The sequence below is a fragment of the Vicugna pacos genome, chromosome 35 (genome assembly GCF_048564905.1).
Source record: "Vicugna pacos chromosome 35, VicPac4, whole genome shotgun sequence".
Classification (NCBI taxonomy): domain Eukaryota; kingdom Metazoa; phylum Chordata; class Mammalia; order Artiodactyla; family Camelidae; genus Vicugna; species Vicugna pacos.
Genome location: NC_133021.1, coordinates 28,049,639 through 28,070,525, shown reverse-complemented (window position 1 = coordinate 28,070,525; position 20,887 = coordinate 28,049,639). Strand labels below are relative to the sequence as shown.

At 49.2% G+C, this 20,887-nt stretch overlaps 2 protein-coding genes and 1 non-coding gene across 5 annotated transcripts in view; 2 read left to right on the top strand and 1 right to left on the bottom strand.

Annotated features, from left to right (window-relative positions):
- The window catches only part of CAMK1D (calcium/calmodulin dependent protein kinase ID), a 341,195-nt gene extending 326,547 nt beyond the window's left edge, over positions 1-14,648 (bottom strand). For 2 of the 3 annotated variants that reach the window (XM_072954896.1, XM_072954894.1), the window contains exon 1: positions 14,527-14,648. In XM_072954896.1, coding sequence (XP_072810997.1) covers positions 14,527-14,618 — 92 coding nt within the window. In that variant the 5' untranslated portion in view covers positions 14,619-14,648. Of the gene's footprint in view, positions 1-459; positions 535-14,526 lie in introns of those variants that run through there. The other variant, XM_072954895.1, reaches the window with a different exon arrangement.
- LOC116279841 (uncharacterized) lies at positions 14,617-19,283 on the top strand. The gene is made up of 3 exons (XM_072954899.1): positions 14,617-15,212; positions 16,034-16,125; positions 16,371-19,283. Exons 1-3 carry the CDS (start codon positions 14,617-14,619, stop codon positions 16,595-16,597), a joined length of 915 nt encoding a protein of 304 aa, XP_072811000.1. The 3' UTR covers positions 16,598-19,283.
- A 1,387-nt stretch (positions 19,284-20,670) lies between these two features.
- Positions 20,671-20,774, top strand: LOC116279862 (U6 spliceosomal RNA). Its single transcript, XR_004189161.1, has one exon. It is a non-coding gene; the product is annotated as a U6 spliceosomal RNA (small nuclear RNA).
- The last annotated feature ends 113 nt before the right edge of the window (positions 20,775-20,887 follow it).

The following is a 20,887-nucleotide window of genomic DNA, read 5'->3' as shown; positions in this document are numbered from 1 at the left end:
TAATGAAAACATTTAGAAAAGCAAGCTTCCTCAGAGACCAGGGACAACTTCGTTGCTCGGGAATTTTTTAAAGGGAAACAAACAAAATCTCCATCTATTACTCAGGGTGCAAGGCATTGTGGGAAACACACGGGAGGGAAACCACGTGGGTGAGAATGTCCCCTGCAAGCAGCTCTGAGCTGTACCAGCTGGAGAAAAAGCTGGCAAAGGAAAAAAGAAAACAAAACCTTGAATGGCTGACCCTCAACAGTGTGATCCTAAGAGAGCATCTTAGAAAATCCTGCAAAAGAAGAAGCAGAGTAGCGCAAAGTGGGCTGCTTATGTCTGGAGAAAGTTGATGCAAGAGAGCAGACTTAAGTGATCTTAAGATCTTCAGGCCCTGAAGAACTGACGGGTAAGCGACAGAAACAGGAGAACTCACAGGAGCAGGGCACAGAGGTGGGAACGGGTCTGGCGTACCTGGAGGACACGGGGGGACCAGCCCTCTCACTTGCCACTGAATCTCCAGCCGGTACAGCCTTAGCCATTAAGTGAGAGCTTAACGACCATTCATTAAATGAACACATGGCTGCCATCTGGGAAGTGGGTCACTGGAGAAGCTGGACTAGAAAACCAGTTCAGTTACCAGTTCTTATGATTCGTCTCCACCCATTACTTCTGACAAAAATTACTTTCCTTCCCTTGGGGCCACGTTATGTCACCATGTGCTGCTTTGCATCCTGGGTATATGGGCACACGTCCAATGTTCTCTGTTAAGAGTCCACGGGACAAAATTTACCAACCTATAAGGTTGGTATAATGTCAGTATAACGACAGTTAAGAGCACTGGCTTTGGCCCCAGACAGATAACCTAACTTCAAACCCCAATTCTTCCCTATAGTTCTGTGTGACCTTGGCCAAGTTACTTAACCTCTCTGGGCCTCCATGTGTTTATCTCTAAAATGGTGCTAACAATAAGATCTATTTTGTGGGGCTGCTATGAGGATTTATTGCAAAAATTCATGAAAAATATTGTATTTGGCATAGTGTCTAGCACTTAGTAAGTGTTCAATAAATGCTTGTTATTACTATTATTAGTCATTATTATTATTAAAAGTAAGTGTTTCCCTTGCTTACAGAAGTCAGCTTTCTCTTGGACATGCAGCAGGAACTCATTAAATACTGAAGCATGCTAGGTCTTTTCCACCTCTGACTTCCGGAACTCTCTCAGGCAACAGCCCAGCTCACTGTCCCCAAGCCCCAATTCCAGTGAGGTACCCCTCTTTTTAGCTCCCATATTGCATACCCCCCATACCGCACCATCACACTGAAGTATAGTTACATGTTTGTCTCCTCAGGAAGTTCCCTAGGGATGAGACCCACATTTTGTCTCATCAACACTTCCTCAGTGCCTGACCCAGAGCAGGCTCTCAATCAACATGCGATAAATTTTTTAAAAAGAAAAGAACTGTTGAATCAGTCTCACAAGTCTCCAAAGTCTTACCCAGAGCCTGACCGAGGGGACTAAATGAAGGCCCATTTCCAGGTGGCTCTGGCTAGACAAATCCATCTGAATGTCCAGTACCAGGACTAGTTCAAGTTTCCCTCATGCTTACTGGCAGATGGGGCTGGTAAAGAGGGGCCTGGTTTACTCAGGATTCAATGAACCCAATAGTTTTCTGCAGGGTTAGGGTCTAACCCCCTGGCCATGCTAAGAGCCCACACAGCAGACCCCCAATGACAAATTCCTGGAGAGCTTGTGAAGGACACCCAGCTCTGAGGACCTTCAGGGTTGACCAAGCTTTCTGGAGGTCCCTGCCCCTACCTGGACCACTCCTGCAGCCCTGGGATGGGATCACACCCATCAGGGAATACACACTCAAGAGTTTCTACAAGGAAGGACAGCCACCAGAACAGCCCTGTGAGATTGGCAGAGGCCACACTGAGCCTGAAGACTCAGAGGCTGCCACACCACGCCCCCATCAGGACCCTGCCTGGGTGAGTAACTTGCCAGGCAGGGCCTGGAAGTCCAAGATGAAGGCACGGTCAGATCTGATGTCTGTCAAGAGTCCACGTCCTAGTTCACAGGCAACCGTGTCCTCATACGGGGGAAGGGAGCCCTCTGGGGTCTCGTTTATAAGGGCACTAAGCTCGTTTTAAAGGGCTCCACCCTCGTGACCTAATCACCTCCCACAGGCCCAAAAAAGGCCATGCTGACACAGGCTACCCTGTGGATAAACCTTGAGGACATTACGCTAACGTCCACCTCCAAGTACCATCACACGGGGGTTAGATTTCAATACAGGAATTTGGGGTGACACAAGCATTCAGTCCAGAGCCAACTGTATTTATTTTACCCCATGAAGTGACTGAGAATCTAGGTTCCTGTGTCCAACCCAAGCCGGGGAGTCACCCACACTTGGATATGGGTATTTTTTTACCTCCTTCTTCCCACAAGGATAATGAGCCCACCGGAAGTCCGCTGAGCCGGGTGTCCTGTTGGCACCTGGCTCTGTCCCACTGCGGACTCTGTAGGTGTTTACAGGTGGTGACAAGGGTAGAGAAGCTAATCATGACAGTAATCCCAATGACAGCATCACCACCAGCACCAAACTAACACAAAGTACCCGCACCCTGAAGAGCTCGGGACACCTGCTGCACTCAGCAGACGCCACCACCCCTATTTCCAGAGCCAGTGCTCAACCTGTGTGCAGGGGTTCAATCAGACCAGCTGGTAAAATACTGAAACAGCTTCACACCACGGATGAAGAACCACACCCCACCCCACCCCCTTAGACCCACCCCAGTGGCTGACGTCTCCTGTCTCCCCTGAGACCTCTCTGTCCCCTAGAGGGACTGATGTCCCAGGATCCAGCCAGCCAGCCGGTTGATTCTTTTTTTTTTTTTTCATTTTATTTTTTATTGAAGTGTACTCAATTTACACCGTTAGTTTCAGGTGCACAGCAAAGCGATTCAGATATACATATACACACATAGCTATTTTTCTTTCAGATTCTTTTCCATTATCTGTCATTGCAAGAAGCTGAATATAGTTCCCTGCGCTCTACAGTAGGTGCCTGTTGTTCATCTACTTTCTATATAATCATGTATATCTGTTAATCCCAAACTCCTAATTTATCCCTCCCTGACTCCTTCCCCTCTGGTAACCATAGTTCGTTTTCTATGTCTGTAAGTCTGTCTTTAGTTTGTAAATAAAAGTTGTATCTTTTTTTTTTTCGGTTCCACACATAGGTGATATCATATGATATTTGTCTTGGCCTGACTTCACTCAACAGGATCATCTCTGGGTGCATCCACGTTGCGGCAAATGGCATTATCACATTCTTTTTTTACGGCTGAGTAAACTACTTGATTCATATCATATTCCTTACACTCCTCTGTATTTTTCAGATTCTCTACTAGGATAATATGTTGCTTTTATAAATTCTTACGGGTGCTTCTGAAGGTACCCATCACTTAAAACACTGAGGGCAAAAACAACATGCACCTGAACAGGCCCAGATAAAATATAGAGGCCCAGATGAAGTTTGGGATTTGAGCTGATCCTTTCAGAGCCAAGGCTGACTACAGCTCAACTTCCTGGGAACCCTGCCCGAAAGATGATAGCTGGGTTCCAAAGAGTATGCCTGATACCAACATGTATGGGAAAGGAATATTTTGGAGCTGTAATCTTCAGAACGTAACAACACCTTCTATTTGTATAAGGCCTCCCTGCATACGTCTTATCTCATCCAGGACTTCCGACAGGTCTGTAATGTAAGCAGGTGTCATTATCCCCAGTTAACAAACAAGGCACTTTGGACAAACAGAGGGTAAGGCCAAGGCTCCACAATCCTGAAATGACAGAGCCAGGACTGACCTCAGCTCTCCAGCCCTCTACTTCCTGCAGAGGGGAGCCGGCGCCAACTCACGTGTGCTCAGAAGAGCCTACATCAAGAATTCTGCAGTCGGTTGTTAAACCAGAGGTGGCCTGGAGTGGTACCAAGCGGGAGTATTTACATCATGGAAATCAGCAAGTGGTAGAAATCGGAGCGGGTTTACCAGGGCACACCGGCTCCCGTGATCTCCTAACCACACCACAGTACACTCACAGAAGGGGGAGGCATTTTTTTACCCATCAATGTCCTCTGTTCCCACCGCCTCCAATAACCATCTTATAAGCCGCATGACAGGGGAGAAATTGCAGTGAATTCAGAGTCAGAAGGCTCTCAAATCTCCACCTGCCACTTAGCAACCTTTTCACCAAGTGATTTCAAATTTCTGAACCTCCATTTTCTCATAAAATGAGGGCAATGATTGCCACCCACTCACGGGGTTGTCCTAAGGCTCAGAAGGAATCCTGGACATAAAAGCATCCTGCAGACTGCAAAACACCACACAGCTGTGGAGCACTGAGAGCGTGCGAGCACCTCCAAACATGAAGCGTGGAATTACCACATGATGCAGCAAATTCCATTCCTGGGTCTGTCCCCGAAAACTGGAAAGCAGGGGCTTGAAGAGGTATGTGTCCATCCTTGTTCACAGTGGCATTATTCACAAAATCCAAAAGGTGGAAGCCACCCAAATGTCCATCAACAGATGAACAGATAATATGTGGTCTAGCCACACAATGGACTATCATTCTGCCTTAAAAAGGAAGGCAATTCTGTTATATGCCACTCGGTGTGTAAACCTTGGGAATACTATGCTAAATAAAATCAGCTAGATACAAACTGACAAGAATTGTATGATTCCACTTATGTAAGATACCTAGAGTTGTCAAATTCATAAACCAAAAAGGAGAACGGAGGCTGCCAGGGGTTGGGAGGAGGGGAAATGGGGAGTGAGTGTTTAATGAGTACAAAGTTTCAATCTGGGAAGATGAAAAAGTTCTGGAGCTGGTGGTGATGGTTGCACACAACCAGGTGAATGTCCTCAGTGCCAATGAACAGTAGACTCAAAAATGGTTAAGACAGCAAATTTTATGTCATGCCTTTTTTTTTTACAATTAAAAAACACACACCCAAATCCAAGGCCTTGTTATTTCACAGTTGTCAAAAGGCCCTAAAAAGCCAGTATCAGCGTATTATCACGACTGGGACCACAAAGTCTGTGTACACGGGCCCCGCTGACACAGGTGCAAAGAACCCCAGCAGCGTGGCTCCTGTACCTGACACAGGCCATGCCAGCCTTCATACATGGTCTGCCCGGAAGTTCATCTTAAGCTTTGTGTTGTGGTGGTTAGTAAAAGCGTAACGTCTACGGCTTCATGGTAGGAAGGACTCTACTCAGGCAGAGAGAAGACGAGCACCTGTGAAGGCTGAATTACAGGGTGAGCAGTCCTGGCCTGGTCCTGGGAACCAGGGCTGAGCTGGGGGAGGAGGGGGCAGGGGAGAGATCACAGGGACAGGGGAGAGATCACAGCACCACAGGGTCCTTCCTTTGGGGACTGAGGCCAGTATAGGACCCAGTTTAATGGCTGAGGTCACTCCATCTGGAATCCTTCTTTTCACCTGGCCTTCAACTTCCCAGTTTCCAACTCATTGGGAGCCTCCCCGCTTGCCCCCAAGTTCCCAAACCACAATTACCTACTTTCCTCCTTTCTTCCATCCAAATGCTAATTCTTATCAGTTTCGCATGGGAGACAAAGCACTTTCTTTAAAATCACTTACATCACAGATGGCTGGTCTCTCAACCTATTTCAAGGCATTTCTGTCTTCTAGTGTTTTAAGGCAAATTTCAAGCAGCCATTTTTATCCAGGTTAAAGGAGGGTCAGCCCCAAAGATAGGAAGACCCCTGAGGGCAGGGAGCACGGCCCTCGAGCGTCTGCCGACCCCATCGCCCCACCAGACCTCTCCGCTGAGGACGGCTTCTCTTCTACCCACAAGCTTTCAAAGCTGCAAAGGTTTGGGGGAGTTTTCTTCAGTTTTTTGTTTTTTCCCAAAACACTGCGGGTTTTGGTGGAAGGGGATAGAGGAATGGAGTCGTGTGCAGGGGCAGGAAGGAGTGTCACCTGAAAACTAGGGACTGTCTGAGGTTTTACTGAATGTAACTTTAGGATTCCATTTATAGCCCCAAATCCAATTAGGTGTGAAAGCATTTCAGTGATGTAAGCCGTGGTCATAAAAGTCAGAGGCGGGGCTTCTTGACAGGTAGAAATGTTGACTCCATCCAGTTTGAAGGCTTTTCTTCCCCTGCCCACCACGTTACAGAGGCACCAATAGACTGTGACCCTAGATCTGGTTTGGCCGTCAAAAAGGCTAAAAGGGAGATCAAAATGAGGGACCTCACCCCATTCAGATATGAGCTCCCCACCTGTTATACCGACTTCCTGTGACCTGGGAAGTAAACGTCTGAGGTCATCTCCCATCCCCCCATCCAGCAATCCGTGAAAAGGATATTTTTGAATAAACTATGACCCAGCATGTTCCTGTGGTCTATGCAGACATGTTGCCATTTGTGAAGTAGCCTAACACTGAAATGTACTCAGGACCTAGAGATTTTAAACTTCCAAAACTCCTTGATGCTTTGTAACACTGAAATCAAGAAATTACTTCAGTTCTCAAAACTGAACATTAGTTTCAATAAGAAACATGAAACATGCTGTATACCAGAAACTGACACACTGCAACTGACAATACTTCAATTTTTTAAACAAAGAAGAAATGAAGCAGAAACGGCTGAAGCCATTCCCAGAAGGGAGCAGCACGTTTAAGCTGAAGAAGGGCCACAGCTGCACCAAGATCTAAGCACTGCTGGAGACAGAAACTGCAGTTAGAAGAGGCTCTTGCACAAGCTGATGTACAGATAGATTGAGGGGAAAAAAAAAACCCAGCTCAGGGTGCAGGGAGAGGTGCAGAGAGACAAAGCTGATGAGCTAACCAGGGGAAGGGATGAGTCTGTGTATGTAGCAAACTAGGTCACTCCAACACACGAGCTGGCCCGAGGACGCTTCAGGATGAGACTCTTGGTTAATGCCAGTGCCAGGTAAACCCATCAACCTCCCGTGGGAAGCAAATGCTGACTGGTACAATGGAACCTCCAGACCTGTGCAAGTGGCCTCGAGGAGCAGGGCTCCAGCACCCAGGGACTAAGGAGATAGAACTAACATTTACTGCACTGTGCTAAGTCATTTCCACGCATCCTCATCTAATTGTCACTGCAACCCTTAGATCAGGGACCAGTCTTATCCTGTTCTACAGAGGAGGGCAGAAAGCTGAGAATGGCAAAACAATGTGCCCAAAACCACAAAGCTAGGAAGCAGTGGATGCAGGATTTCAGCCCAGGTTCTGGTGACCTCAGAGCCTCCATTCTTAGCAGCTCACAACTATGCTGTGTTCAGTTGACTGAGGACTTGATGATGGTTTCTTTTATTTCTTTCTTGGTATTGTCACCCATTTTTATTTTAGCTGTTTTAATAGGTGTTGGTTTCTTAAAGCAACTCAAGGGGGATGTTAACTAAGCGCCATTCTGTGTGTTCGCAACAAAAGCTTCCAAAATCAATTTCCAACAGATGCTGACACGTTCTTCCTCGTGGCACCAGCCCTGAATATCCACGAGTGGTCATCCTCCACCACGGCTGCTGAAGGCAACCAGAACTCGATGAGTTACTGTTTACTCGATCTCAGTTATGTGCCTGGTGCCCCACAGATGTCACTGAATCCTTACAAGAATCCCACAACGCAGCAATTTCCATCTCCATTTTAATTCCCAAAGATGAAGGAACCCGTCCAGAGGGCTACAGCTATGCAGGGTGGTGCTGGAACTACCTTTCTATTACGGTTCATTGCCTCCCCTACCTGGCCCTCATCAGCCAATACTCCGTCTTAAATGCACATCCTCAAGATTTGGTGTCAACCAAGAGACAGCACCCCTCCATTTCTGAAATACTAGGAAAACCGGCACAAGACAAATAGCTGATCGCTGGCGACGGGGAATGAACTTGGTCTGCCACAAAATGAACTTGGCCTGGGGCATCCATTTGGAGGTCACCTTTGGTCTGATTTGAACCTAAACAATCCACACACCGCATAAGAAGCATTTCTTAAAATCAGGTGGGATCTAACAGAAAACTAGCCCCAGGAAAAAGTGAGCTCCTGCAACACAGGCAGTCAGAGGGATGTACCCAACATGAACTGAGAAAAATCGTGTTGGCATCTGTCCCAGAGTCCACAGGTCCCCCTGTTCTTGCTACACATGCATTAGGTTGACCATGTTGCATCAGAAAAGAAACTTGCATCAGCTAACTAGGGCTCCTCCAGGCTTCGCGCCGGCTACCCATGAGCAGTTCCTTCTTCAATCAAAGAAATGTCCCTGATAGTTCCTGCAAAATCTGGTGAGGACTGGAGGTGGCATGAGGTCCTGGCGTCCAACCCTGTGAGTGCAAGTTGACCAACAATGTGGCAATGTCCTGCTGGACCAATGCCTAAGCCCTCCCAGGGGGAGAGAAGGAGGAGAGATTGAAGGGGATTTAAGGAGATTTATTTGGGGAAAGGAAAGATTAAAGGGATTTATGGAGACCCAGCCAAAGAAAAACTCAACAAGTTAACCCCTAAAATCCTCCCCTGAGAGGACACGAATATCCACCTGCCAAATCTAATTACTGTCCACTCAGCTGCCAAGTTTGAACCAGAAATTTCTACTCGAGACACAGTTTTTGTGAGCACCTCTGGCAACAAGCTCTAAACAGTGCCATTTCCCAGACCCCACCTGACTAATCAAAAAGGCCATGAGAGCTTGTTGTCTTTTTTGCACCTGAGAAAAACGTTCAGCTTTTCCTCTCCAAACACAAAACGCCCTGTCAAAGAAAGGAGCAGCAAAAGCAGTCAGTTCTCATTTATTATTTTTCACAGAACGTCTGGACTTTAAATTCCCAAATCAAGTGAGAGAGTCAGAGGTTACAGGTCCACCTGTCAACACGATCTAGCTCTTTCAATGGCTGATTCTAGGCAAAACCCAGTGTTTTCACAGAAGGTTAAGCAGCTCTTCCCACTGCTCGGACGGCCAGCCTATCACAACTTTCTCACAGTGACCGGAGAGGAGCTACCTCCAGAGCCCATCATTCCAGACGCAAGCTCGTAGAAAGAAAGTAGCCTTAAATCCAAGGGCCCCTCACAAGGGGAACCCAGAAGCCCAAAAGACGTGTGCTCATCATCCAAACTGCTTCCAAGAGCTTCCCAGAACATGGACGGCCCTGCTGTGCACACAGAGCACTTGCTTAGAAAATCTCTGGAAAAACTGACCAACAAATGGCCACAGCCTTCCAACCCTGGCGAATCTCACATTCCACACAATCCACCAGCAATTCCTATCGGCTCTCCCGTTCTCATGGGTCCAGAATCCAACCACATCTCATCACCTCCACAGCTGCCTCCCAGACCGACACCACCTATCTCTCTGCCCCGGGTTGTTTCCACCGCCTCTGAGCTGTCCTCCCGGCTTCTGCCCTTGAACCCGCCCGTCCATTCTCAACACAGCAACCACAGCCATAACGGAAAGACCCGAGTCAGGTCAAGGGAGGCCTCTGCTCAGAACTCTCCAGTGTTCCCCTTTTCTCTGAAAGTAAAAGCAATGTCTTGACTATGACCTACAACTTGGTGAACTCTGACCTCCACGCCCCCTCCCCCATCTGTCTCCCCTCAGCTCCCCATCTCCTCCCTGGTCACTCATTCTCAGCCTCACCTGCCTCCTTGAAGCAGCGGGGCCTTAAAAACACCGGGCCTGCTCCCTCAGCCCTCGCTGCTCCCCGTGACTGAAACACTCTACCTCTAGCCATCTCCACGGCTCCTTCAGATCTGTATTCAGACAGCAGCTCCGGTTACCCTGCTTCAAACTGCCACACACACTCCCCCCTCACTCCAGAAAATTCCCTTTCCCGGCTTTATTTCTCTCCCTAATGGGAATACTATATAACACACTCGACATTTTCCCGATTCATATTTTTTTATTTTCTGGCTTCCTCTTCAGACTGTGAGCTCCAGGAAAGCCGGCATTTGTGTCTGTCTGTTCACTGCTCTCCCCCCCGGTGCCTAGAACATAGCAGGTGTTCAGTAGATATTTTTAAATGTACGAGAGGCTGAATTTATATCATGCCTCAAAGAAAGGACTGAGAAATGCAAACTTCGAACAAATTCTGCAGCTGGGATACCCTCGGGGAGCTCTCCGGGGGCCTCCCACCCCTATTTTCCTCTTGGTAATATTCCTTCTAATGCTTCCCACAGACTCTACGATTTTGAGTAATCCCAGAATAAATACCTGTAAATCAGCCAGTCAAATACACAAACCAGCCCAGACAGACCTGCAACCTCCCCCTCTCCCCCTACATACATCCCCCCAAAAAGAACACTGGAGTCGGCTTTCTCCCCAGGCTTGTAGATAAATCGATCATGTGTCCTCAACAGGTGTATCTACTTAGCAATTTCAGAACAAGGAGGGTAAGGAGGATACTAGTGGGGAAAGGCAATGCTGGACCCACAGAAATTTCTATTTATATTCTTCCTAAAGCAGCACCCAGCCGGCACTCATTTAATGAAAAAGAGGCAGCGCTGTGCCATAAGACTTCTGATTCTGCGCCGTGTCACTTTGCTACTAGCCTGGGCAAAAAAATGTCCCTCCAAATACGAATACACCCAAAAGCTCCTGAAGAGGGACAGTGAGGGCCTTCCTGCCACAGACGAGCCAAAAAAACCTTAGAATAGTAAGCGCATTTGAAAATCACCCCATCTCCCCTGCCCCCCATCCCCCGATTTTGCAGAGGAGGAAGCTAAGACCAGGAAAGGTCACATGGACAAATGTCCAAGCAGCCCACAGGCCACACACTCCATCAGTGGCCGAGCCTGCCCTTGAACCCAGGCCCAAGTCCTCCACGGCCCAGCAGCCCCTCTCCCCCTGCAAACAGTAACTACTTCAACACAAAAAGGTCAGTCTGCAGGAAAAGCATGTATTCCTACCCTGCAGAGATGAAAATACATTCTCCAGGATGTGCCATTGCCCGTCCTCTGGGGGAAATGGGGTGTACTGGGAGACATTCCGGGCAGTGCCAACCAAGAAGGCCTCCTCTATTCAGGTGCCTTTTATGGGGAAGAAAATATAACAGCGACTTCCATGAGTCTAGGGTACTTCCTGGACACCCCATCCAAGCTTTCTGCCCATCTGCATGCTTTTCCAAACGGCCTATTTTTGTTTTCTTGGTTCAGAAGACATTCAAAGATACCTACGGTGGAGATGGTCTGAACAGCTTCAGCAAATGCGCCACAGAACTGTTGACCACTCCTAACTGCTGTCACACAACATACATTTGGTCTCGCGTTTATGGGGTGTGCTAAGCCTCTGAAAACATGTCGTTGGTTAATACATAGTAATTAAGTCTTCCCACCTTATTCTGAGGGATGGTCAGGCTCTGGGAGCCCTTCCAGAGGGAGCCACACTGAAGGTCGCAAGTTGCGAGGTTCTTCCCGAGGCCCGACCCAGAGGCGCATAAGACAACCAGGCCCAGACCTCATGGTGGGTCCTCCCCCTCCGCTGTCCTTTGTGTCCTCAAGCTCTTTTCTCACCGTCCTGGGCCCGCCTCCACTCTCATTCTGCGCCCGCCCCCCAGCAAGGTGCTGCTGACTGACCACAAGGATGAAACGGCTCGACCTTTTGGCCTTCAGCAGTGCTCTGCACGGGAAGGCACCTGGATCAGGCAGCTGGAGATCAGATTACAAAGTTTGGCAAAGTGAGTGTTCCTTGGGCCTTCACAGCGCTTTATTTTGAAAGCATTTTAACACTGTAGGCTGACAGTCTGGCTCCTGGCAGGACTTTCCTGCCTTAGGATCTTAAAGGCATATGGTAAAAGTGTGACAAACAAAATGACTGGACCTGCAGAGGGCCCTGGAAAGGAATTCCAGTCACAACTGTTGGTGCCCTTGACTGACTCTGGGTTTCATTACAAACAAGTGAAAAGCCCAGACCCAAAATCCACACTGCCTGGACCAGCAGTGACCTCTGTTTAGACTCAGGTCAAGGGCACTGGATTTTGGCCCAGGATGAAACAGGCATCCTGAACTTCACACCACTTCTAGAAAGTCCAAGAGACAAAATGGTGCTAAGCACCCAAAAGCTTTGAAAGGTTACATATTTAGGTAACAGGTTACTCCATCATTATGTTTTCTTTACATTCATATTAAAATTAGCTTTTCAAATACTAAAGTTGAGTCAAATTAGAATCAACATTTGCTGTTACATAATCCACAGAGTGGCTCAACCCACAAGGATAATCACAAGCTGTTCTGCCTGGATTCTAGTATCAGCTCCACGTAATAACTAGCTTGTGTTCGACAGGTCATTTAATCTCCCTGTTGCCTCAGCTTTCCCATCTGCCAAGTGGGGATAATAGTAAACACGTCCTTCACCAGGTTATCATGAGAGTAAAATGAGTTAATACATGTAAGGCACTTAGAATAACATCTGGTACTTGGTACTCATTTAAGTCACCTACAATTACTATTAGTAGTAGTAGTACTACCATGATGCTATTGAGTGAAAATATTTTGATCATTTTATCGTTTGTTTCACTCTTCTAAAATCCCTGCCAGCACTATGTGATCGTAGTGGAAAGCGTCTTTTCAAAGAATTCTTTCCAAGGCAGAAGGCAAAGCTTTGGACCTCTAACACAGACCCATCCCCAGGCTCATGGCGAAAGTGGCCAGAGTCCAAGAGGTGGTTCTGCAGGAGTTCCAGGTCTCTCTGGCGCCGTAAGGCAAGTCCCCATACTGGCCAGAGGTGGAACTACCCACAGTCATCCCCAAACAGCGCCGGCCACAGCAGGAGCCCCTCAGTGAAGTCACAGCTCAAGAGCTGAGCAGCCTGGCCACTGCAGAGGCGTGGCTGCAAGGCTCTCCCCGGAGCAGGAGGCAGACAGTCAGAGGAGGCTGCATCCATCTGCCCAGAGGCTGCAGGCAGAGGGACCAGCGCAAGGGGCTCCGTGGCGCCATGCAAAGGAATGCATTTTCACACGACAGCCACGTCATCAGCCTCAGGACTACCAGCAAGGACACGCTTCTTGTTCCTTGGCAACTTGAGCATCTCAGAGCCACGATCCCTAAACCTGAATAAACCTCATTGGTAATTTCCTAGAGTTCTGATCAAACCTCACCCCTTATCTGGCCACGCCAAGAGGCAGCCCCAAAACCCTCTATGAAAAGGCTAAGTCCCTTCCATTTTCCTTCCAACAAAGATAGAAAGTCTATACCTCCAGGAGCTCTCCCTGAAGTGGTGCACAACAGCTGTGGAACCCTACTCTCATCCTCGGCAAGAGTGCGCTCCCAGGGTCAGAAGCATGGCAGGGATGCCAGCCTCCACAACTTGGCTGTGGGGGGACCCGCTGCAGATATCGGGGTAGGGGGTAGAAAATGATCCAGCAACTCAGTGGACCCTGCATATGGAGCACAAAACAATCTAGGTTTGAAAATGCTGTTCTGGAAAAGCAACCAAGCACAAGGGCAAGTAAAAGGAGGAGGAAGAAGACAAGAAAGAACACACTGATTTATCTTAGGGAACACCTTCTCTATCTCTTCCCAGCCTAATGAACACCTCCATGAACCCCTGCAAAAGGTTCAGTTCATATAGCGCATATGTGTGTGAATGTATATGCTGACAGATACAGATCACGTGAGGGAAGAAAAATAACTCGAACTTCAGACTCTTCCAGCTGCGCCCGATTCTCTCACTAACAGCCTCCCTACCTATTCTGAGGTGCTCCAAAGCAAACCAAACAAAAACCAACGCATAGACAGAAGGAGAACAGCAGCTGAGCCGGGCAGCACCTGCTTGAAGCCTTCCTGCCATCGACTTCTGATTCTTTCTGCCTTCTCAAGACGCAGCCACCAGCCTTGGACTAAATACAGCCCTGGAGAGAAACGGCCTGTGCCGCGACTCTCGCAGACCCTCCCTGAGAGACACGCACCCCCCGCGTGAGCGGCTGAGCCTCGTGAAACGGACAGACCCTCAGGACAGGCTCTGCCCGCACGTGACCCTGAACACTGCGAAATTCCTCCCTTCTCTAACCGCGCGGCCACCCAAAGTCTTGCCTACACCTAGTACGTGCAGATGTCAGTTCTGTAAGAACGTATGCTGGAAGGGCAGAAACGGGGATGCCCGGAGCCCGATTTTCTCCTGCCGGTTTCTCTCGCCCACATGATGCGCCCATGCACACGGTGAGTAGACGCAAGCAGCCAGCAAGCAGGAATATCCACCATGCTTAGCCCACAGTCAGGCGTGGGGAGAAGTCGAGAGGGCGGCGGTGTCAGGGAAGTGGCAAATCGCCCGCCTGCGACTGTCCCCGAAAGCCCAGCGCCTCCCTCGCCCTGGAGCGGCGCCCACCCGGGCCGCGGGCTCTCCCACGCGGCTGGCAAGCGGGGGGCTCCGCAGAGCCGGTAACCGGACAATGAGGACACGGCGACCCGCCGGTTCCTGCCGCTGTGGCGGCGGCGGCAGTGGCAGCCGGAGCCACCTCTGCACCTGGGGCCGCTGCCACCCCCACCGTCTTTTCCCCGGTTCCTACTTACGTTCCGAGGGTCTCTTTGAACTCGAAGATTTTCTTGATGTCTTCAGCTTGCTTTTTCCAGGAGGAGCTGCTCTCGCCGTTCTCCCGGGCCATGGCAGACCAGAGCGGCGTGTGCGGAGAGCGGCGAGGCGGAGAGGCCGGGGTGGGCGCGCGAGGAGGGGGCGCCCGGGTGCAGGGGCGCGGGGGGCGGCGGCGGCGCGGGCGCGGTGGTGGTCGGTCCGGGAGGCTGGGCCGGCGGCGCGGGGATGCTCGGCACGAGAGTCTGAGGAGACTTTGTGCTGCGGCACAGCTTCCTCTTCTGCAGTTTCCTCTTTCACTCTCGCCGCCGCCGCGGTCCCTCCCTGGCTCTTATTTCTGCGCGTCTCGGGCACAGACTTCCTGCCGCCGTCGCCGCCGCTCGCTCGGCTCCTTTGCCGCCCGCTGCCAGCCTCACTTTCTGCTACTTTCTTGCCTCCCTTCTCCTCCCTCCCCGCCGCCCGCCCTGCTCCCTCCTCCTCCTCCTCCCGCGGGCTCCCCGCCCTCCCCGCGCGCCCGGGCCGCCTCCCGCCTCCCCGCCTCCCGCGCGCTGCCGCCTTCGGGGATGTCCTGCTTCCTGGGGGCGCCGCGCCCCGGCCGCGGGAGCACCGCCGTCGCCGCCTGGCCACGCTCCCCGCCGCCGCGCGCGCCCCGAAGCCCGAGAGAGGGCAGGTGCGGAGGACCTGGGCAGGTGGGAGCGCCCAGCCGCGAGCTGGAGGACCCCGGTTCCCCCGGGCTGCTTTAATTCTGCAGTCAAGTCTCCGGGGCGCGTGGGCTTTCCTCCCCGGCGGCGGGAGGGGGCGCCTCTGCGCTGCGCTCGGACGCGGCGGGGCGGGGACGGGGGTGCGAGGCCGCGCGCGGAGGGAGGGGGAGTCTTCCCCGGGCTTCCCGGCGCGGGGTCGGGCGGGCGGGGGCCGGTTGTTATGGCGACGGGAGGCGGCGGCGGGGATGCTGGCGGAGGTGGGCGTAGACTCAAGCTCCACGGTGCTGGCCCGCGGCTGGCGCTCCCCGAGCCTGCCTGGCCCTCCCGACTCGGCGACTGGAGCTGATTCGCATTGCACCAAAATCGGCTCCCAGCGTCCAATTACGGCCGGGGGAGGGGGCCTCGCGGCGAGGAGGGAGCAGGGGAGCCCCAGAGCCTCGAGGCCCGGGAGGCTCTGGACGTGCCAGGCGCTGCCTCATTTTCCTTTTGGGAGCTTAACTCCCGGGGTTATTTGGCTGCCGGGCGGCGGGTGGATTAGCTGCCGGGCTCCGTGCTCTGCTCAGGCTGCCCCAGTCCCCGGGCAGGGGCGGCCGGCGGGCCTGGGCGGGCGTTGGCCGGCCTCTGCTCCAGCATGGCCTCTCCTGGTCTCTCTCTCCCCGCCGGCCAAAACCCAGAGACTTAGACCCACATCCTCCTGGACAGGAGGGCCGCCCCTCCTAAGCCCAGCCACAGCGGGTTTAGTGGGGAACCCTGTCCTGGGGCAGGTACCTGGTAGCATCCTTTCCTACAGGCTGGAGAAACGCACCCAGAGCTCCCTCTGGCCTCCCATCTCGAAGGTGTACTCTGACTGTCCATCCATCTCCCATGTCCACGTGTCAGAAGGTGAGCCACGTGCGGATCCCCATCCCCAACCTGCAAGAACTATCAAAAAATTACAGTTTTCTTTGTATCAAGACTGTCACTCCCTGAGGGCCCCTCAGCTGAGTTGGGCAAACAGTCCTGTCTCTTGCTTGGTGACACCTGTCCCATTTTCCCAGGACTATTCCAATTTCACTGTAGAAGAGGGGAAAAAAATCCTACTCCCTGAAAAGGAAACTTACCCAGCACCTTCTTCCTCGCTCTGACAGACTGGACGCAGGCCGACTGCCCTCTCCAAAGCCAGTGGAAGCCATCTAGGCCCAGTGCCCTCCCTCCACCTCTTCCCCTCCCTCCACCCCTTCCCCGACCCCAAGGAAGTCCGAAGATTACCTGGCCTCCCTGTTCCTCCACACCTGCCTGCTGGATTCCGTCTTTCAGGGGCTGTTGGCTTAAGGCTCTCCAGGCTGAGGAGAGCAAATGGGGGTCTGGCTGTTAGAAACACACTAAATCGACAAACCCAGCTTCCAATGTGGATTACTAGGGAACGTCTCTCAAAGTTGGGACACATCGCCAAAGGCAAACAGCACCACTTCAATAAGAAATAGTGGGGTGGGTTTAGTTCAGCAGTAGAGCATGTGCTTAGCGTGCAAAAGTCCTGGGTTCAATCCCTAGTACCTCCATTAAAAAAAAAGAAGAAATATATTTGAAGATCTAGAATATCGTTTACTGGGGTCAAAGGTCAGGCAATATGAAGAGTAGGAACCAGGCATGATTAACATCCCTGCCCACACTCTCCCATGCCCCATCCTGTGCATCTTCTCATCCTTTTTTCCCCTCCTTCCCTTCCTCTCACTCCTTATCCAGTTCTTTCCTCTCTATTTCAGCCTTGCTTCTTGCCCAGAGATGAGCCTCCAGAGCTCATAACAACAATTCTCGATCTCAACTTGTGTCCCCAGAACTAAAGAAGTGGTGTTAGTGTCTATTTTCCTCCTTTCAAAGGTACATCGTTTTCCAGGAGGAGGAAAGGTGAAGTGAAAGCAGAAGAGGGTGCACGTGGCTCTGTGGCCACCACTTCACCCACCAGCCCGTAAGGTCCATGAGCACAAGGAACTTATTGCCTCTTGTACCACTTTATCCCCAGTACCCAGCACAGTAACTAACACATAGTAGCGGATGCATGAATGGGTGTTGCAGGGATAAAGAAACAGAATTAGGACAGCTATGTGGTATTTGCTGTACTGGTGGAAGTGCCATGGGGAGTTTTCTTTCTCTCCCACGTTGCCCATTATGCTGTTCATTCAGCATTATCAAGTTCCCCTCAGCTGGACTAGGTCCTGGAGAAAAGACCCAAACGCTGAATGGGGAGTTGATGAGGCCAATTCCCAAAGGATGGATCCCATCACCCAAAAAGGAAGTGGAAATACCAAAGACAAATTCAGCCTGGCTTTAGTGTGGTCATTCCTCCCTTACTGGACACCGTGTGTAATAAGAGATCTTGATCCTGGAAACTGCACTAGAAAACAAAACCACCACTTCCGAAGAACGGTTAAACTCTACCCTGGAAGTGGCTGCATGCTGTTCACCTGGGGACCCTTGCTTGTACTGTCCTCCAGTACCTGCCCATTCCCTCCAGCCTGCTCTGCTTTCTAGAGGAACAGATGATGGCTGCCTAGCTCCTCCTTCCACCCCATTGTCAATTAGCTGTTACCTGTCAGCCAAAAGCTGTGTGTTCCCTAACAATTCTACTCCAGGAAGCTATGCCAGATATTCCAGATCACTAAAGTTTAGGTCCCAAGTCTTTATATTTCCTTTAAGCCCTTAAAAATTTTATTACAGAACCCAAAGTGGAGGTTGCTTAATAACCCACTGTTGGGCTGCACCCCACAGGCCCACAAGGCCTGTCCTTGCCCAGCTTCAAGACTGAAGAAAGAACCCCGAGTTAGCAACAGAGGCATCAGTGTTTTAATGGACAGGGGAGCTTACACGTCTGAAGCAAGGCCCTGGAGAGATACCCCACCATGTGAGGTGGTCAGCGGGAGGACATGGCAGCAGTCTTCACTCCGGGGGGGGGGGGTGGATTACCAGTTATAGGGGAGATCTGATCTAAAACTAGAACAATCATAATCACTGGGGCCTGGGGCAAGTACGTAGGAAGATCAGTCAGGAGAGTAGGATACAGGTGAAGGTGGCCCTGGTCCAGCAGAGGACGCACAGGGAGCAAGAGAACAGCCATCTTGAGTGGCCTGACCGTACACCCATCATTAAAGAGTTACTAATTTTATGCCCATCAAGCTCTTTTCCAACCAACTATCCTGCCAACAGATCAGGTTTGTGTGGCCCAGGTTCAGACCTGGACAGGTGGTGGAGGGAGATATACACTATCTAAAGCAAATGCATAGGTTACAATTGAAAATGTCTCAATTGCCTCTATTCTACCTTTAATGCCTAAAATGATAAACCAGGAAGGCAGGCTGGGGTGGTAGAGAGAACTAGAAGTCTAGAAATCTGGGAAACTAGGCTTAAGTCTCAAGTCTGCTGCTAAGTCTGGTTTAAGACACTTTACCTAGCTGAGCCTATAAAATCCAGATTGTAAGAGGGAGAGTGGTATATAAACTCGATGGTTTTAGGATTTGTAAATCAGTGTGTTTTCTTCATATGATGAAAAGCTTATCCAAAATATCATTCCTCCTTGAAAACTTAAGAACATTTTGGTCTAAAAATGCATTGATCATAAATGTTTTATTAGGTGACCTCATATAGCCCTATATGAACACCTTGGTTAAATCTCAACAAGAAATACTGAAAGGAAAAATGTTTTCTTATTTAAAGTTGGGCATATCATCTCCATCAAATGGATGGTTTGACAACACTCTGATGTTAGAGACCTCACAAATCCTGCAAAAGTTATGCTACCTTAAATTGTATACATAGTTTCTAGAAATAGTTAAGACTTGCTTAGCCATATTTCCCATAAAGGCACACATCAGAGATACTGCAGGTTTGGTTCCAGACCGTCACAATAAAACAAATGTTGCAGCAAAGCGGGTCACTCAATATTTTTGTTTTCCCAGTGCATGTAGAAGTTATGTTTACACTATACTGTTGTCTGTTACGTGTGTAATAGCATATGTCTAAAAAAAAATGTATGCACCTTCATTAAAAACTAATACTGTTGGACTAGTTACAGTAGCCAAGACATGGAAGCAACCTAAGTGTCCATTGACAGATGAATGGATAAAGATGATGCGATACACACACACACACACACACACAATGGAATACTAATCAGCCATAAAAAAGCATGAAATAATGCCATGTGTAGCAACATGGATGGACCTATATACACACACACACATGTATATAACTGAATCATTTTGCTGTACACCAGAAACTAACAACATTGTAATCAACTGTACTTCAGTTTTTATAATAAAATAAAATAATGCTGTTAGAAAAATGGCACAGATAGACTTGCTTGACACAGGGTACCCACACACCATCAATTTATAAAAAACTCAATAACTGTGAAGCACAATAAAACAAGGAGTGCCTGTATACTGATGATCAGCATAGGTTGTGGACATTGTACATGATAATCACACTACAGAAAAAGCATAGCTGAATGAGGAATCACGCATAATTTCCACCATTGCAGAAAGCAGTCCAGCAGGGAGGCAGGGTCGAGAAGAGAGACTCGGAGATTTTGTTTCAGCTCTCTATTCAAAGAGCTAAAGACAAAAAGAGCCTCAGTCAAAAACCTGGGTCACAAAGAACCTGAGCCTGATACAAAAACAGTCCAGCTAGGCTGGAAAATGTCCAAGGTCCCCTCCTTGCCGTGAGCCTCTTGCAAATAGCTGTTCATGGAGAAACTCGTCTAGTTCAGATGAGAAATCAGGGTAGAACCAGCGCAACATTTTTACAGAAGTCCTCCAATTGAAAAAAGAGAGAGAAGGAATAGGAAGAACAACAGAAGTGAAGATTCAACACAAGAAAAAAATTGCTCTAGAATAGATGAAAATTGTGTTCAGACATATCAAAAAAATTTTTAATTGTCTATAACAAGAATTTGCTCAGCAAAGATAGGGCAGGACAACTAGAGGAGTTAGCTGGACAGCTCGGGAAAGGATCAGGAAACAGAATAAAGCCACCATAGATAGGAAGACTACATTGGAAATGGCACAAAGAAAACTGATTTTTAAAAATAACCTTTTAAGGGATATAGAAAACATATCAAGAACAGTGAGAAAATAAATTGGAAAGGAGCAAAGACTAGCAAGATAATTATATGAAACACAAAGGAAGTTCAATATAGTCATAAATGGCATTCCTTCTGAAGAGATGGAAATAATGAACAAAATATATTTTAATTAAAAGATTATGAAAAAGAATATATATGTATAACTGAATCACTACGCTGTACACCAGAAACTAACACAACATTGTAAATCAACTATACTTCAATTAAAAATTATTCAAAGATGTTATTCAAGAAAACTTTCCAGAAATGAAGACAGACCTTAATCTACAGATTGAAGGGGTACATCATGTATCAGAAAATATATGGATGATGTGCTCGCTTCAGCAGCACAGATACTAAAATTGGAATGATTTAGAGATTAGCATGGCCCCTGTGCAAGGATGGCACTGAAATTCGTGAAGCATTCCATATTTTTCCATTTGCAGCGATATGGGTGGACTGTAGATGGTCATTCTAAGTGAAGTAAGCCAGAAAGAAAAATACCATATGATAGCACTTATATGTGGAATCTGGAAAAAAAAAAAAAAA

Coding starts and splice junctions, on each gene's coding strand:
- LOC116279841 (XM_072954899.1), top strand. CDS start 14,617: ATGGCAGACCAGAGCGGCGTGTGCGGAGAGCGGCGAGGCGGAGAGGCC. Junction 15,213..16,033: donor CGAAGCCCGAGAGAGGGCAG/GTGCGGAGGACC, acceptor CCTTTCCTACAG/GCTGGAGAAACGCACCCAGA. Junction 16,126..16,370: donor CCATGTCCACGTGTCAGAAG/GTGAGCCACGTG, acceptor TCGCTCTGACAG/ACTGGACGCAGGCCGACTGC.